The sequence below is a fragment of the Cynocephalus volans genome, chromosome 10 (genome assembly GCF_027409185.1).
Source record: "Cynocephalus volans isolate mCynVol1 chromosome 10, mCynVol1.pri, whole genome shotgun sequence".
NCBI classification, from domain to species: Eukaryota; Metazoa; Chordata; class Mammalia; order Dermoptera; family Cynocephalidae; genus Cynocephalus; species Cynocephalus volans.
In genome coordinates this window covers 5936337-5954178 of record NC_084469.1, presented here as the reverse complement: position 1 = coordinate 5954178, position 17842 = coordinate 5936337, and the positions used below count along the sequence as shown (strand labels likewise).

The 17842-nt window shown below is 55.5% G+C and overlaps 1 protein-coding gene across 1 annotated transcript in view; it reads right to left on the bottom strand.

Annotated features, from left to right (window-relative positions):
• The window catches only part of SRCIN1 (SRC kinase signaling inhibitor 1), a 66628-nt gene extending 49269 nt beyond the window's left edge, over window positions 1–17359 (bottom strand). The window contains 1 exon segment of the mRNA XM_063112981.1: window positions 17236–17359. Coding sequence (XP_062969051.1) covers window positions 17236–17359 — 124 coding nt within the window.
• Window positions 17360–17842: the final 483 nt, after the last annotated feature.

The window sequence follows — 17842 nt, the reverse complement described above, 5'->3', positions numbered from 1 at the left end:
CACCTGTCTAAGAGGCGCTGGTAGGGAGGGGGACCGGGCCTCAGCAGTAGAGCTTCTGGGGCTTTCCACAGGGAGAGAAAGTGAGGGTGTCAGGCGGGCTGGGGGTGACGGAGAGGGCACTGCCCCAGCCAGATGCTTCCCTGCCCATTCTTGCTTCTCACTCATCCCAAGGCTGGCTCTGTCCTGCTGACTCTGTCCACCCGCTCAGACTGGGAGCACTCCCAGGGCAGGGCCCACGACTCCCCCTTAGACTGGGCACCCCTGGAGCAGACCCATGTCTCCCCCATCAGACTCATCTCCTCCCTCAGACTGGGCACTCCCTGAAGGCAGGACCTATGCTAGGGTGGGGCCCCTGTTTACCTCATTAGATTAGGGGCTCCCTTAGGACAAGGCAGCAGAGGTGCCATTCCACCCAGGCTGGGTGGTCTCAGACAACAGACCTGGGTGGGATGAGGAGACCCACAAACCACCTCAGGAGTGTAGGGGGGCTGGGGACAGCCAAAGATGCCATTAGGTTTGGCCTTAGTGTCACCCTCACCAGCCGCCCCGGCTCTCTGTGGCTGTGGAGTCCTTGCATCCTTCTGCCTGCTGTTGTCCCCCCCACTCCCCAGGATGGGCACAGTGGCTCTCTAACCCTGGTGAGGGGAGCCCTCCCCACAGCTCTCATCTCCTGGGCAGGGAGGACTGATGTCACCAAACTGTTCCTCTGCTTACCCCTACCTGTGTCTGGAAAACCCTGGTGCTCTCTCTGTGGCCAAATGCCTTTCACAGGAAGGAAATCGAGGCTGGAGAGCAAACCTGACCTGGTCGTAGGAGCTGGAGGTAGAGCCAGAAATGGAACCCAGGCATTCTGGCCCTCAGGGACAAGGATTTTTCCATTCCACTATGCTACTTCCAAGAAAGCAACTGCCAGGGGAGCCCTTCTTCAGGCTGCAGGCCCCAGGAGGACAGACACTAACAATATCCTTAGGAGGGACCAGCAGCGAGGCAGGAAACATGCCACTGCCCCCTGGGCCCCAAGGAGAAGAACTGGGGGCATGGCCTTGTGACACCCTCAGGGGCCTATCCAGGGGGATGCTTACCACATGGGAATCCGGGTGCCCGCATGGCATCCCAACCACAGACACAGACAAGACTCCCCTCCCTTAACAAAAGAGCCAACGAGCCAGCCCCTTCCCAGAATTTCACATATACAACCCTCCCTCCTCTTTCCACCCCTCCCCTCCCACACAACAGGCAAAGCTGTGGCATTACAAAAAAATCATTGAATTTGGGGGTGAGGAAGCTCTGTTCCAACCCAGCTCTGCCACTGACTAGTTATGTGACCTTGAGCAGGTCAGGGGCCTCTCTGAGCCTCAGTCCTCTCATTTTTTTTTTTTTTTTTTAAAGCTCACAACAGACAGGCGTGCAGGTTGTGCACTGCACAAAGGCACTGGGCCCAGAGGGTGAGTAGCGGCCAGTTCCTTTCTCATCTACCCCACTGCCTGATTTCCTTTCACTCCACTGTCAGAGTTTTAGCAGACCTGGAAGGTGGGGTTTTGATGTTTAGCCTCTAATGAAGATCTGGCTAATTGGCTTCCCTGGGAAGGGAGGGGGCGGAGAGGCGGAGGGGAGCACGTCACCCCCGGTCTGAAGCTGGAGCTGGAAAAGCTGAGAACAGCCCTGGCGTGTGCCCACATGGTGCAGTGTTAACAAGCTAACTCCTGCATGGCATCTCCACAGCTCATGCACCTGGGAAAGGTGTCCTGTCAACTCCATGTCTCCTTGGAGAAGCAGCCGTGAGGAACACAGGCCAGGAGGGAGGGAGGAAGGAAAACGCAAGGATGGGAAGGGAGGGAGGCAGGTGCCTGTCCTGGCTCTGCCACTACTCCAAGGAGGCTGCCAAAGCGCCCTCTCCCCCAACGGGCACTCCAGCCTCAGGGTGCTGTGCCCAGGCAGCAGGTGTAGGCAAAAGACCTTTACCACACCCTTAAAGCTGCCTCTGGCTGAAGGTATGCACAGAGAGAAGCATCTTGTTTCTTGCTTCAGCAGGGAGAGACCCCAATCTGTTAGAAGTGAGGGATAGAAGCCCCGTCCATCACCCTTTCTCACCGTGGACAAGTGTCAATATCAAGTATTCACTGAGGGCCTTATGAATATCAGGCAAAAGACCCAGCCTTACCCAGACCCCTCAATACCCTCCTCAGAGATACCATCCTCCCTGGGGTCAGGCCCTCCCTAGGAGGCCTAGTCCTAGCCCCACAACCCCAGCACCCAGACAGCTCCCTCAGCCGCCAGAAAAATCAGGGTTCCTCCAGGTTCCAAGCACATGCTTAGTTGCCCAGACACACACCTCTGCTCCCTTGTCACCCCTGTGCACCCCAGCATACACCCATGTGCCCAGCATATGCTCAGCAATGTAGGCCCAGTCACGGACTGCCTCATCTGCACCCTCCACAGGCATCTACACACAGAGGGACACACCTGGGCCCAGCCAGGGTGGTCACCATGCAGACACCACCCACACTCATCACTCTGCCATCCTAGATGCCATGTGGACAGACAGTGCACCATGCCTGTGCACACACATCATGTATATTCAAGGCCCCCAGAGAGACTGCAGTGCATTTGGGGCTTCCTAAAGTGCCAACTCAATGCATCCCCAGCTTGGGATGAAGACACTGGGCACCCCATTTGCCTATCCTGAGTCTAGCTACGCCTCCACATGGAAGCAACTTCCTCAGTTCTCTCTCTCACTTTGCCAAGTTCATGGTCTCCTTGCTGAAGTGTTTACATTCTTTCTTGAAATAGAGGGACGGGCACAATGACCTCCAGGCCACCCCACTCCAACCAATGCTTAAACAACGAGGCAATGCCAATGACTGGAATTCTCCTCTTGGATCTGGACACTCCAGTCCTTGCTCTGTCTCTACAGGTGCTCAGTCCTGTCCACCAGGGTGAGGGTGCTGGTGGGCCTTTGCCCCAGCTTCCGGCTGCTGGTGAAGGTGGAGGGCAGGGCTGCTGGGCTCCAAGGCTCAGCTCTTCCCTCACAAGTGGGTTAATCACTCCACCGCCCTGCAAGCCAACTGGGAACGAACAACCAAATCTGCATCCCATTATTTTCTCTCCCTAGGGACCAAAGCCTAGGTTAGTATCATGAGAGACTCCGGCGGGGGGAGGGAATTTGGAGTTCTGAGTTCAGAGAAGGTAGCCAGAGACTCAGTCGCCACTGGGTTCCAGACAGGCCTGGGAAGCTGGGGCCTGATCAGATACCGGGAGCATCTTACGCAAGTTCTCTCTGTTGTCTAATCTGATGCCTCTCATCAGAGCAGAATCTGGAAGGTGGAGCACAGGCTGGAAGGCAGGGGGTAATTGAACGGTCTCATCTTCCATCTGCTAAAGATGTGAAGACTCCAACCTTCTCTTCTCAAGTGCACTCATCCATCTAGAGTGACGAGAATTAAACCCAGCACCAGGCTTGCTGGATGCCGTGGGAAATAAGGACCAGCCCTGCAATGATGGCCACTCCTGATGAGCCCACACACTCATGACAGTCTACAGAGGGCTCTTACACCCATCACTCACTTACCACATAGTCGCCTTGTGTGAGTTTGCCCTCCCCACTTTACAGATGAGGAAACTGAGGCTCAGGAAGGTCAGAGTTGATACGTGGAGGAGCCTGATCTCAACTGCAGAGTTTCTCAGCACAGATCTCTCTTCCTTCCCCTACACCCTGATGCCCCTGAGGAAGATGCTGGTTCTGCCACTGAGTCATCCCTGAGTCTTCATCTAAGCCATTGGGCCAGAGCCCCACATGTCCCCTCTGTCTAACTCCCTAAGAAGAGAACGCTCAAGCCTCCTTCCCAGCCAGGCACAGAGACCATCCTCTGTCCTCTTCCGGGAGATCTGTTCCCCAAGGCCGGGGGAGAGGGATGAGATCCCAGGGTGGGGGAGCCGCCTGAGGACCACAGAAGCCCTAGCTGGAGCGGGGAGCTCCCACAGTCCTGAAAGAATTTCTAGGGAACCCACCTTTCCAAAGCCCTCTTCTCACATCTGAGCTGGACACAAAGCCCTCCGACTCCTGCCACAGGCTGGGCAGAGACAGGAGAGCTGCAAGTCCTTCCCATCCCAGGAACTCCATGCAGTCAGGGCTTGGATAACTGCAGGAATGGAGAACTCATTACTTCCAAGGCACCAATCATCTTGTGGGGCTCCTCCTTCCTTAAAATCAGCCAGAATCTGTGCCCACGGTCCTCGGAGGGGCCCAGGGGAAGGTCATGACCCCTCCCTTTGGAGCAGGATAGAGGCTCCTGAACCCGAACCTTCTCTCATGAGCCTGACATCTCAGGTCCTTCCTGTGTGGCCTGGCTTCCAGGCCCCTGGCCATCTGCACTGTCCTTCAATGGGTGAGCCCCATGTTGTCACCATCTGTCTTAGCTGGTGGCCTTCAGAACTACCCCAATGGTCCAGAGGAGGTCTCAGCAGCCCAAATGATCCCTCTCTGCTCCTGCTACTAAAATGCTTTACCCAGCCCCCCTCCTGCTGCCAGCTTATATGCCAGGAAAAACAAATGCCCAGGGTATAAGCAGCCCTGCTCCAGGACCAGAACATACCTTCCTCGCCTCCCTCTTCTAACTCTCACACGTCCTCCAACGTTGGACCTCAGGGGCCAACTTGACCCCTCCTGCCTGGGATGGATGACTTTCCTGGTCAAGTCAGCTGAACTTCCAGCTCTTTCCACGCACTTCTATCTGCTCTCTGGTGCCTGGCCTTGCTAATGTGACTTGAGGGGTCTGCTCTGAGTCTTAGCTCCTCTCAGCAACTATACCCCTCACAGCTCCAGCTCCAGACACCAGACAGTGTGCTCAGAAGTCCGAGTGGATAGCCTGCTCTGCCTGTAATTCTCTGGTTAGCAATCAGAGGCCTTGGGAGCCCTGTCCAGCAACCAGCCATCTCAGGGGTATGCTCAGCCACTCTGATGACTGGAAAACCATTAGCCCACACAGTAATATCTGATGATATTAACCACACAGTGATTCCTCCTTGCTAACCTACTTCCTCCTCCCAAGTGCTGACCCTGCCCTGCTGCCAGAGGCCCCAGGCTTGGAAGGAGAGGCTCCCTACCCCCAACTGCTTGCCTGCATGTGCCCCATGTCTGCATCCCCTGCTTGCGCAGTGGCTAATTCTGGCATCTCATCAGACAGTAATTATGGGGGAATCAGCAGAGCTGTCATCTCTGCAGCTCGGCACCTGTCACCAAGCCGCCATCCCCAGGCTACTGGGATGGGATTGGAAACTAAGGGAGGAGGGCTGCACTGGGGTGAGGGACATCTGCTCCCTTCCTGCCTCCGTAGCTCTCACCTCCCATCCCTACCTTCCCATGATGAGCAATGCATATCAACTAGGTGGCCACTAGCCACACAAATGCTCCCTGTTACTCAGGACAGGTACTGAATTCAGGTGTCATGTGTAACATGTATGCACACCCATGATCAAACCAAGTAGGCAGAAGGACACAGCAAGCCAAGGCTCAAATCTCACCTCGGCCACTTCTCATATGTGTGACCTTGAACAAGTCATTTCACTTCTCCGAACCTCAGTTTCCTCAATAGCAAAATGGGCAAAATAGTGCCTACCTTGGGAAGATGGGAGGAAATAAGTTATGTAAAGTACTTAGCACAGTGCCTGGCACTTGTATGGTCATGTATTCGCTCAGCAGACAATCAGTACACACCTGCTGTGTTCTGGGCAACGTGGGGATGCCGAGATAAATGAAACACGGTTTAGCGAGGATCACACGGTGGCCATACGGGGGCACAGGCATCTTGTTTGGCTAGTGATATTTGTTTCATTTCTTTTCATTTCATGTGCCCCTCTCCTCACTACAGTCCCCACCAATCCCTACTGTCCTCGTCCAGTGCTTCATTTTCCGCCCCTGAAGACACTGAGTTTGCTGCCTCCAAGAGCAAAAGTAGACTAGTAGGCTCAGTTATTCCAGAACTGATGACTGTTCAAGAAAGATCACATTAAGAGTCATGAGAGATTGGATAGTGCTCGGGGAGTTCAGAGGGGCAAGCCCAGAAGTGGTCAGGGAAGGACACTTCAGGGAGGAGCTGGCTCAGGGAGGAGCAGAAATAGGAGGTGATAATGGGAGGGCGTTCCTAGAAGGGGAGCCACAGAAGCAAAGGCTTGCAGAGGGGAAGGCCAGGCCTACTGGTGAAGCCCCCAGCTGGCTACAGCAAAGACGTCTAAGAGGAATGGGTTTGGGGAGAAAAGGTGTAGATAAACCTCAGAGTCAATTCTTCATGGCATGAACCACAGAGGAGCCTTATGTGCAGGAGAGCAGAAAGGGAGGCGAAGGTGAACTCTGCATACAGCATGAGGGATGGGGGCTGAACCCAAGAAAGGCTTCAGGTGGAAGGCAGGACGGGAGCCCGGGGAGCAGGGCTGTGGCTGCCACGGAGACTGCGGTTATCTCTCTGACCTTGGGCATATTACCTAACCCTTTGGTCTCTCTGTCTCCTCCCCTATGAAAGGGACAATAGCATTGAGCTCACGGGACAATTGTGAGTGTGAAATGGACTGATGCAGGTATGGAGCTTAACCCAACATATGGCTCTCAGTAAGTACTTGGTAAACACTGGTCATTTGTATATTTATTATTACAAAGGATCACTGTTTTTTTCAAAACTCAGCAACGACTAGATGAGCGCCCCCACTCCCCTGCCAGCTCTCCACTCCCTTGGTCTTTCAAAGCCCACAGAGGGGGCATGGATCTCTTGTCTGCTACCCTGGAAGCCTCCGCGCTGCACCCTGCCCCCCAACTAGGCATTTCAATAATCCTTCACAGCCCTTTTCCCAAACCCATCCACACCTTATTCTACTCTGGTGATAAAGCAGGATAGGTTGCTCCACCTTTTTATGGATGCAGAAAATAAGCCTTGGAAAGTACTGAGCTCCCCACTGTTGGGGGTATCCCAGAAGAGGATGCGTGAAAGAAAAAGTATTCCGGCCTCTGCCAGAGGCCCTCGTCCAAGCCCCCCTCCCACACACATCGAGCCTCAGCCCCTCTACTGTTTGTCTGGGGAAGAGGAGGTGGCCCTTGTGACCAGGAGCGGGACTGACAAAGCGGAAGGGTTGTAGTTTCAAGCCACTCCTGCTTTCTCCCAGCAGCAGCCTAGGATGGGGGAGTTGGGGGAACAGCATCGTTGCTCTTTCAGGAAAACGGTAATTTTAATTAAGAGGCAGACAAACGAGCGCTCTGCAGATCGTCTCCGAGCAAAGTTATTAAAAAGCCATCAAGGCGGCGGCAGCCACAGTGGTGAGGAGGGCTGCCTCCCCCAGCTGCCCACCCAGATTGGGCTGAACATCAGCTCAGAGAGCTGGAGAAGGGCTGGAGAACACAGAGCCTGGAAACTGCTGAGACTGGGATTCTGCAGCCCCTCTCCTGAGGAGGCGGAGGCAGCACGCTGACAGCACCCAGAGCACAGCCTGCCCCTCCCAGGTTGGGGAGGTGGGGGACAAAAAGGGGAGCAGCAATTAGGCAGCCCCTGCTGGGGGCCAGGTGCTGCTTTTCCTTTACTCTTCTCAACAACGCTGACTTGTAGGTGTTCTTGCACCATTTTACAGGCAAAAACACTGAGGCTCGGAGAGGGAAAGTGGTTTGTCCAAGACCACACAGCTAGGCAATGGCTTAAGTAGGGATTTGAAACCAGGTCAGGCTGACTGTCTAGTCTAATGCTCTAGGCTACTGGTCCTGGGCTCAGGAGCGGGCAGCAGGCTCCCCTGCCCATACAACCTCCCCCAGCCTGGGCTCCTTGATGCCCTCTGAAGTGGCCTCAGCAGTAGCCCAACAATGCTGCCAACAATCGCCAGGATCACTAGGGACTTGGAGCCTGAGTCACTACTTGCTTAGCCGGGTGACACTATGAGAGGGGCATCATCAGGTCAGAGGACACCCTACAAGGACATAAAGTACAAAGGAGCTGCCAGCAGGGAGAGCAGGAGCAGACAGGAGCATCAGTGGACATATTGTCACCTCCCTGGTGTGGGAGGCAGGTACCCTGCCGTCAGCTGGCCAGGCCCCAGGTGGAGGCCCCACAGCTGGTGAATTCAACCAGTCCCTTAACCTCTATTTGCTCACCACTGATGCAAAGACCTTATCTGTCTTGGTCATTGTTGGACTCAGCCTAGCCCAGTGCCTAGCATAGAGAATGTGTTCAAAAAATCTTTACTGAATAAATGGATGAATAAATGAGTAAGTGATTGAATAAATGAAATGAGATCACAGGTTTGCAAGTGCCTATAAGCTAAACAAAACTGTACTAAGTCCAGTGTAGTCCCACCCTCTCTCATCTCCCACCCTCTTGCTATGGCTGGAATCTGGGCTTCCCCCCATAAGAGGGACCCCTTGCTCCTGACCCTCTCTCCCCAGGCCACGAGTCCCCTCAGTGACACTCCTGCCTGTCCCCGCCTCCCAAGTTATATGAGGCTTTGCAGCCTGCACACGCGTACATGCACACGTGCTTGCACACGCACGCTCATTCACATGCACACACACATTCTCTGCCAGGCAAGATGCCCTCCCCAGAGTCAGGTAGCTGCTGCCCCCTCCCCTGGCAAAGGTCTGGGCCCGTCAGTGATAGCCCCCTCCCCCATTTCTGGCCCCCCAAGCTGGGGAGGGGCCTCTGACTAAGGAGTGTGGGAGGTGGGATGGTGGGGGGAGGCCTCCCTCCTGGCTTACTAACCTGGAGACTTTAAACAGAGGGAACAGAGTCCTGGAGGCTTCCCTCCCGCTGCACGCTGGAGCCCTGGGTGAGGGACAGGAAAGGAGGAAAGTCGTGAATGAATGCCCAGACAGGCCCCATCCGGGAGGGAAGGAGCTGGAGAGAGGAGGGGGCTGGGGCAGGGGCTCCCGAGGTGGGCTGGGGCAGGGGCAGGGACCATGGGCCATGAGGGGTGGAACAGGGACAAAGAAAGGCAGAGCCTTAGGCGCTGTCCCTTTGGGGGTTACCAGGGTCTTGAGGCAGGCACGATAGAGACTGGATGTTGGAGGAAGAGCAGGGACCAAGGGGACAGAGACACTGGTGAGAGACAGACAGGAGGACAGACAGCAGGACAACACAGAAAACATGGGGTCCCCAGAATTGGGTTCCCAGGACAGACAGCCAATAAGTCAGACCTGGTGCTCCTCCCAGAAACAGGGGCAGACTCTTTTCTGGGGTGCCCATGCAAGATTCCAAATGATAGCACCTTGGAGGGCCCATCTGCCTCCCCCATCCAAGGTCCCCCCAGTCTGGAATGTTAGTGGGTTCAGGCTCAGAAGGGCCTGCCATCATCATTCTGCTGACAACCCTCTCCCCAGCCTGACACCTCATCTGCTCCACTCACCCTTAAGCCTGAGGAAAGTCCCCCTACTCTGTAACAGAGGAAACAAAGGCATTTCCCACCCAAAAGACACTCACACACTCACACTGATAGGGGCTGTGCAGGAGAAAGGTACCCCTGTCCATTCCTGCCTGAAGCCCTTCACCTAGCTCCTGCCTCCACAAACCCCCAACCCTCAAACTGCCATGGCAGGGACCCCTGCAGTTGTCCATCATGCCCTCCTCTCACCTGCAAGGAAGTCCTTCCTAAATCTACTATCTTTCATGCCGCAGTACCTGTCTTTTGCCTTTTACTGTGAGATATGCAGGATTACGACCCTTCCTGCCTAGAGACACTGCGGCCTGGGCACCACTCAGGCACAGCCCTCACTTGGCTGGCTCAGACCCATCCATACCCATATCACGTCTGGTGGCAAGTGTTCTCAGAGCCCCCTGCCAATCTCACGGTTCCAATTTTCCCACCGATTACCCAAAACGCAGACATCCCAGGGAGAAACAGCTGCTGTACCCAGATGTTGGTACATCAACTGGGGGAAAAAAATCAAGAATGCTCACTAACATGTCTAGCCCCAGAGGGCTTCCTGGATGAGGCTGTGGGGTTGGAGTTAGGAGGTGAGAGGGACAGATGGACATAGGAGCACAGGGTGGGAGGAGTGAAACTCAGGAGCTCTCACTTCCTTCTTTCCACCGGCACTAAGTGGCAGCTCCAGGGGCCCAGCCCCAGACAGGCTGAGGTGAGGAACTGAGTTTTAGAAAGGTCTGAAGAGGTTTTCTCATGCATGCCCTTTCCTTCATGGAGAGTGGTCCCCCATTCAATCATTCAGTCAAAGAGGAAGAGGAAGAAGGCAAAGAAATTACTATTTATCAAATATTTACAGTGTGCCAGGAACTCTGCCTAAATCACCGCATTTAATCCTTGTACTCATTCTGCGAGGAAGTCACTGTTAATACCCTCAATTTACAGATGAGGAAGCTGCTTCAATGAGGTGAAGCAACTTGCCCAAAACCACACAGCAAATGGTATTCTAGCCCAGATCTGTCTAACTCTAGAGCCTGAGCTCCTGACCCATGAGTTAAACTGCCTCTCACACATCCTCCCCAGTCTTTGGCTGTCTTCCATTCATTGCCCTCTGGGAAGTTCTGCCTAAAGTCTAACCTCTTTCCATTGCACGCTCCAGCATAAACTACTTCCTAAGGGCAATAAGGTGGAAGAGAAGCTTTCTCTTCAGTCTCTTTCTGCCTCATCCCAGTGTAGGAGGCACATTATTCTAACCCCAGGCTGCCAGATTGACCACGAGAGGGGGATGAGCTATCAGGTTGAGGAGAGATGGGTCCAGGATTTCCTGACCTTCATCTTCAGGATCCAGGAAGGCCCTCGCAGGCCCTGGTTTTACCAACCGGAAGTTCCCAGAGTGCCCAGGCTGGGGAGAGCCTAGAGGGTCTGGGCATCGACAAAGTGAGAGTCTGTGTCAGTCCTAACAGCCCTTGCTTTTTGTCAGAGGGCCAACTTTCAATTTATAAAGGGATTAGAAACAAGAAGCAGGGACTCATCTGGCCACTGGGTTGGGGTGGAGTGGCAGAGGGTGGCCCAGGAGAGGAGGCAGAGAGGCCTGAGATGTGTCTGCAAGGGCTTCAATGAGCCCTGGAATGCCTTCCCAATGAGCTGGAATGTGAATTATTCCCCATGAGGCAAATGCTGGTGTCTGGGATGATGCGAGGGGTGCCAGCTCCGTCTGCAATGATCACGCACCCTGGAGGTAGGGAGTGACCGCACGACACCCCTCCCTCCACCTCCTAAGCTCTGCACAAACACCTCTAGCTAGAGCCTTTCTATGGGGTCTCTGGGTCTGGGGCCTCTCTGTAGGCTCTCTGAGTCTGGGGGCTCACCTGGGAGCCCCTGGGTCTGGGGTCTCCAGTGTGCTCTGTGGCTGAGAAAAGAAGCCAGTGCACTGCGATGAGAATGCCTGCAGAGGTGAGGAAAGCAGGCACGAGAAAACCCAACTCCTTTCCAGCCTTAGCTTACTCCATACCAGGACATGCAGGCAACCGAGTCAGGTGGCTGAGGCTACCAGAGCCAGGATAAGGTTGTGGGAGAGCTGAGCCACCAGCTGGAAGTGCCTTGTAGAGGAAAACATGGACTGGATTATCATCCCTGGCTGGAATGGAGTGCGGCAGAGCCAGTTCTGCTGGGGTGGAAGGAAAACAGTGAGTTTATGATTCAGAGGACAGCTAAATCCTGCAGCCACTCCCTTCCTTACCCATCCCCTGGGCTGGGAGAACAGATTCTGGCAAGGTGTGCTGTCAGAACAGGAGGGGCTGTTTGTAAGGCATGAGTGTGTGTGTGTGTGTGTGTGTGTGTGCATGTGTGTGCATGTGTGTGCGTGTGTGTGTGTGGGTGTGTGCACCCAATATTCTCTTGGGCCAAATCTCCATTTTCCTGGGTTAGCAGAAGCTGGGAAATATCCTTCCCACCCTCCATGTGGCAAGGCATATATTATTTCAGGGGAGAGGAGATGGGTAGAACTTGTAACAGCTGGAAGGGAGCTTACAGATCCTCTAGTTCCACCCTCTCTTCTATATCAAGGATACTGAAGACCAGAGGGGGCAACTAAATTGCCAAGGTCACACAGCAGTCAGGGAGACAGGCAACTGTCACCAGTTCAACATTTGTTCTTTACATTGCGCTTTGCCTTTCTGCCCTGAGGAATGGAAGAGTAACTTTCCTGTCCCCTCTCTTCTCCAGCAGCTCTGGACCCCTACCCATCATGGCCCCCTGCACACTGCCAACCATGATAGCCTGGACTCCTCAGGTCAGCAGAAAGGTCATGCTGACCCGTGCCCTGCCCCTCAGTACAACACTGGCCTACTTGTGCTTATACACACCCGTCATTGAGGTGAAAGATGCAAAAATACCGCTGGAGCTCCCCACCTTGAAGTGGCCACCCTTCACACACTGGGACATTTTTCTTCCTATCTAACCTCAGTTCCTCCTACTGCAGCGTGGGCTTGTTTCCTTTCCAGCTGTCCTGTGCAGAGATGGGCGGTAGGGAGAAGAGCAGGTTTCCTGCCTCCAAACCCTTCTGTTTGCCCACCCCCAGCAGAGAGGAGGAGGGCAGGGTGTCCCAGTGCGCTGGGCCCTGAGGCCAGTGTATGCACAGGGCGTAAAGGATGGGATGGGGAGCAGCAGCTTGATTATGGAGGGAACAGCTCTTCTAGGAATTGTCCCTCCAACTCCTCATTCCTTGAAAAATACTCAATCTCAGATTTATAAGAGGGTCTTCTCTGGGTTCAGAGACATCTTTCCTCTCCCCCAATACCACTTATTGAGTGTTTATTATGTGCCGTTATCATCGGTTGTTTTATTTAATCTTCACAACAATTTCACGGTCAGAAACTAACCTGGCCCTTGGGACAGTCCTTCCCTAAAACTAAGTCTAACCTTGATCTCTCTTGCCGAATTTTCTCTGGCCCAGTCCTCCTTGGTGCTGGAAGGTGTTTTTTTTCCTGTCTTCAGAGATTTTCGTCATTACTCAGTGGCCCCATGCTGTCCTCTCCAAGCTACCAGTCTTTACCCCAGCCTTGCCCCACGTGATGGGTGTTATGTGGGTCAAAGAAACCAAGGCAGGACTGATGATTGGGATCCAGGGCACATACCAGGTGGCAAGATAGCAGCCCTGGGAGAATTACCCATGAGATCAGACTGGGCTGCTGGACGTGGGGGCAGAACTCCCTCTCTGGTGATGTCTGTGACTCTTGCAGGGGGCATGCGGCTCCACCTTCTGTGCAGTAGTGGCTAGGCAGGGCCCAGAGAGGCAATGGATGACCTAGTCCTCTCTCAGTAACCACCTCTCTGAGACCCGAGCTCCAGCCCACACATACCCAGAGCCCAGAGGCCTGGTCAGAAGTGGGCAGGGGCACAAAACAGCAGGATGTGCCCTGAGCTGTTGGTAGGAGCTTAAGCCAGAAGAGGAACTCTTATACTTAGCTAAGCTCCTGGCATCTAGAGGGTGCTCAGGCCCTGGGAATAGTGAGGGAGACCTGAAAGCCCCTCTGGAAGCTGTAGGATCAGGCCTCAGTGGGCTTTCACACACCCTATCCTAGCTACAGGCAACTTTGGTGAATTCACACACCACTTTGATTCCGTTTGGACCTTTTGGAGCAGGAATGATGAGGGCAGAGATCCCCTCCACTAGGGCCATTTCCCCATCCTGCCCCCAGCATGGCTAGAACGCAGAGGCCAGTCCCACCTCCCTAGGGAATGCCCAGGCCTCAGTTTTCACCCTTCTGGGAAATGCCAGCCCTGAAAGCGTGGGCCAATGGGCAAGGGGAGTCAGAATGCTGGGTGGGACTCTGAGCCCAGAGTGGGCGGCACTCTCGCCCTTCAAGCAGCACCATTAATGTATGCAAAGCATATGCAAATCACCCAGAAGAGAGACACAACATCGCTGGAATGTCAGAAGAGACCTTGGAGATCATCTAGCCCACACCTCCTCATTTCACAGGTGAGGAAAGAGGCCCTAGCTGGGCAGGGACTTGCTCAAGGTCATGCAGATATTTAGGCACTGAGGAAGGATCAGAACAAAGTCTCTTGACTCAGTCCAGTGCTCTTTGCGCAAAAGTCTTGTCTTCCATTGGGGGGGGATTACGACAAGGCAAAGGGGGGTTCCAAGCCTGGAGAGGGCTCCAGCAGGCTTATTTATCCCCAGTGGGAGATGGAGCCAAGAGACTTCTTGGACCGCTCCCTTCCCACCTCTGAGCCTGGAGACAGTCTGGTAGGTGTGACGGGGATAGAGTGCAAGGGCAGCAGTGACGCCTGGGGGGACCGAAGGGGTGGAGGGGCAGAGGCCAGAGGCACTGGGCAAGAAGAAATCCGCTCTGGAGGTGGAAGCGAGCAAGGTAACTGGAGTGTCTGAGGCAGGGGAGGCAGAGTCCAATGTCAGGGCAAGGTGCCCGCTGAGGTGCGGGAAGGGGACGGCGCCTCACTACACACACACACACACACACACACACACGCACGCACAGACACACACACACACACACACGCACATCTCTAAGTGCTCAGCAGTCCCCTTCTGCCTGGACTCCTGACAGACCATAATAGCCAGCCCCGGCCCATCCCTTCCATGGCGGCGGCTGTAGCTGCCTCCTCTCCCCACCCCACTCCCCCCATCTTGGCTTCTCAACCTTCCAGTCCTAGAAAGCAGGACCGATGCTGGGGAAAGGAAGGAAAGACAGATGGGGGGGTGGTCAGAGGGAGAAAAGGGGAGACTAAAGAACAGTGGGGGAGGGGAGAGAGAGAGTACGAAGGGCAAGCAGGAGAAATTGAGGGGCAGGAGAAGGGAGACCAGGCGGAAGAAAGTGGGGGAGACCGAATGGCAGAGGAGGAATGGAGAGGGGGAGAGGGGAGCAGCAGAGCAGAGAGGGCAGTGTTCTGGAGCCCCATGGAACTGAAGGCCGGTGCTGGAGCCGGGTACGGGTATAGGAGCCTTGATGCTGAGGTCCTAGGCTGTCTGGAGGGAGTTGGGGGCCATGCCCCTGCCCCTCTGCCCACCTCCCCAGCAACCCCCCTGGCTGCCAGGAAATCAGTCCTCCCTCCTTCTCTGCCTTCCTCCTTCCCCCCCTCCCTCGGGGCAGGCAGCCCTGCTTCCCAGCCAAATCCAAAGCCTTCATCTCCGCTTTTCAGAGCTCAGAATGAAAGAAGGGGAAGCGAGTGCAGCCCTCAAACCCGCTGACGGCCAGATTTTTATTATCTTTGCTCGAATGGGCCCTAGGAAGCCAACGAGGGATTCTTCAAAGAGCGTCTGAGTGCCTCGTTGAAGCCTGCACCTGCACTGGCCCACCCAATGTAGGCAGCAGGGGCTTGGGGGGCACAACCTATCCTCCACCAATCCTAGAGACCACAGCCTGGCTGCCGGAGCCTCTCCTTCAGCACCTTGTGCCCAGGCAAGGGCCACCGGGTCAGGGAGCCCAGATCAAAGGCTAGACCTAGGGCTGCTGGGTCTCTAAGGCAGTCTCTGTCCCTCTTTGGGCCTCGAGGACACAAACGAAGGAGTAAAACAGATCTCCTTGCCAGGGCTTACAGGAGATAAGCGCTTGGGATTCCTCGAAAGAGAAGCTTTTATGGCAAGCCCTGGATACTTCTCCTGAACTCTCCACATGCCCCAACACCTATAGCCCCCCTCAATTGCCTCCTGACTCCCCCTTGCAGGATCCTTCCCAATCGCAGCTGCCTCGTCATGTGCTACTCAGGATGACAGGCACAGTGAACCATCCTTCCTCGAACCTCAAATACAGCTCCCTAGGATCATATACTCAATCCTGTCTCCCTTCTTTCCCTAAGACCTACCCTGGATTGGGGGTGGGGGCTAAACAGACTGGGTACTTCAAAGAGCCCAGCCCCTTTCTGCCTAAGCACTTCTAGGGCTGGGGTTTTGGCAGAAAATGCCAAGGTTGGCACTAGGCAGACAGCAGCAGTGCCACCCCCGCCCCCCAGCTCTGACCACACTGTTGAGATGGATGCCTGCAGCCAAAGAAGGAATTAATGGTTCTAATTAAACCCTTTTTCCAGGGTGGGGCCCTGGCCACTGAGAGAAAGAAAGTGCAAGAGTGAAAGAGAGAGAGGGCATCAGAAAGGTCCTGCATCCCAGTGCCAAACCCAGTACCCTGCACACCTCTACAAAGCCTGGAGCCCAGCAGGAGTCAGGCTGTGAAGACCCCAGACCCCCTGCACTAGGCAAGGAGGCAATTCAAGGGGCAGAGTGAAAGCCTGGGATGGGAGTAGGCCTCCAAAGGGCTCATTCTAGGGACGCTTTCCCTAATGGAGTCCCCTTCTCCACTTGGCACTGCCTCTTTCAGATAGATCTCCAGGGCACAGACAGTGGGAACCAGAAGGGGGACCCATATCTCCAATCTCCGTCCCAGCCCTGAGGGTCATCACAGAGAACCAGCCATCATGGAAAGGGTAGAAGGAGCAGTGCTGGGGGGGGGGGGGGAAGCACTGGACAAAGACCCTCTTGTCCCCAAGGCAGGGTGGCAAGAAGCCAGGGCAAAGCCTTTGCACTTGCTGCCAATGGTGCCTGGGTGCCAGGCAGTCTGGGTGGGGAGTTGGGGGGGATCTTATTCTTGGAACCCCCTTATACCCAGAGCCCTCACCCCCATTCTTTGCTTCTACATCAGGCCACCAGCTAAGTCTCTGCCTCAAAAACTCTCAGCTTGCCTGGAGCACTCCTTCCTGTGTGAATGTGTGTCCCTGACACTTGTCCAGAGTGGCCCCAACACCAGCCAGAACCAGCAAAACCCCTCACATGTACACCACCACTGTCCCCCATATACACACACACTCTGCACAACTATGCCAAAGACCGCCACCACCACAGCTGCCACCAGTGATGACAGAGCCTTACATTTTCAGTGACAGTCTCTATCAAACACATCATCAATTCTCTAAGACGAGCAAGAGGGATAGGGAAGGGAATGTGAGAAACTGAGGCATGGAGTTAGACAGCAAAGCATTTGGCTCAAGGTCACCTAGACCAAGATACCCAAAGTCGGGAAGAAGGTATCCTAACCACCCCCCCCAAAAGTGCTCAAACCCCACCCAAAGGAACATTCAGATCCACAAACCTGGAAATCTGGTCAGCTTCCCTTCCCCCCACTCCCAACCCTCATCTGTTGCCCCTTCCCCCAAACAGACAGTAGCTCCTACATCTCCTTTTGAAAGGTTTCAGCCAGAAACCCCCAGTTCGGGGGGGACCCACTTCCCTTAAAGTTGGGGGGCTGCAGGGCCTCCTGGTCCCACAGTATTTGAGGAGAGGGTCTGGGAAAGCCAGTCCTAGATCCCATCCTTGCACACATCCCCGTTCCTGCTCACCTGGCTCCCCTCGGCCCCCAGGGTCCCTCGATCCAGCCTCCTCCCTGGAAGAGCGGGCGCTGCCCTCCGCTGTCCTCTCCCACCAGGCCAGGGCAAAGCGCCGGAGGCACTGCCAGGGCTGCATGGGGAGGCGTGGGGCGGGGGGCGCGCACTAGCAGCCGCACACGCCCCGCCGGGCCCTGCCAGCCGAGCTGCTGCGGAGGCACCCGGCTGGCCCCCTCGGCTTCCACCAGCATCCTGCTGCCCCCACCGACAGGACTCGGAGCCGGCCCGGGAGCTTCTGACGTAGCAGGGGGGTGCGTGGGAGGGGAGGGGGGGCCTCAGCGCGCCCCTCGCCAGCCCCGCCCTCTGCCCCTCAGCCTCCTGCGGTCCCTATCTCCTCAGTCACCCTAGACGCCCTCCCCAGCTGGGGGCGCCCTCCCCTGCCCCCTGGCCTCTGCAGGGGGAGGGTTTAAGATCCAATAGCCCCTCCCCCAACCCCGCCCTCTCGTGGGCCCTCCCTACCCGCCAGCCGAGCGGGAGCAGGTCCCCAGTTTCTGCAACTGCTGCTGAGGCTCAGAGGTCTCCAGGGCTAGGGCCTCGAGGTGCGGGGGGCGGGGGAGACCGT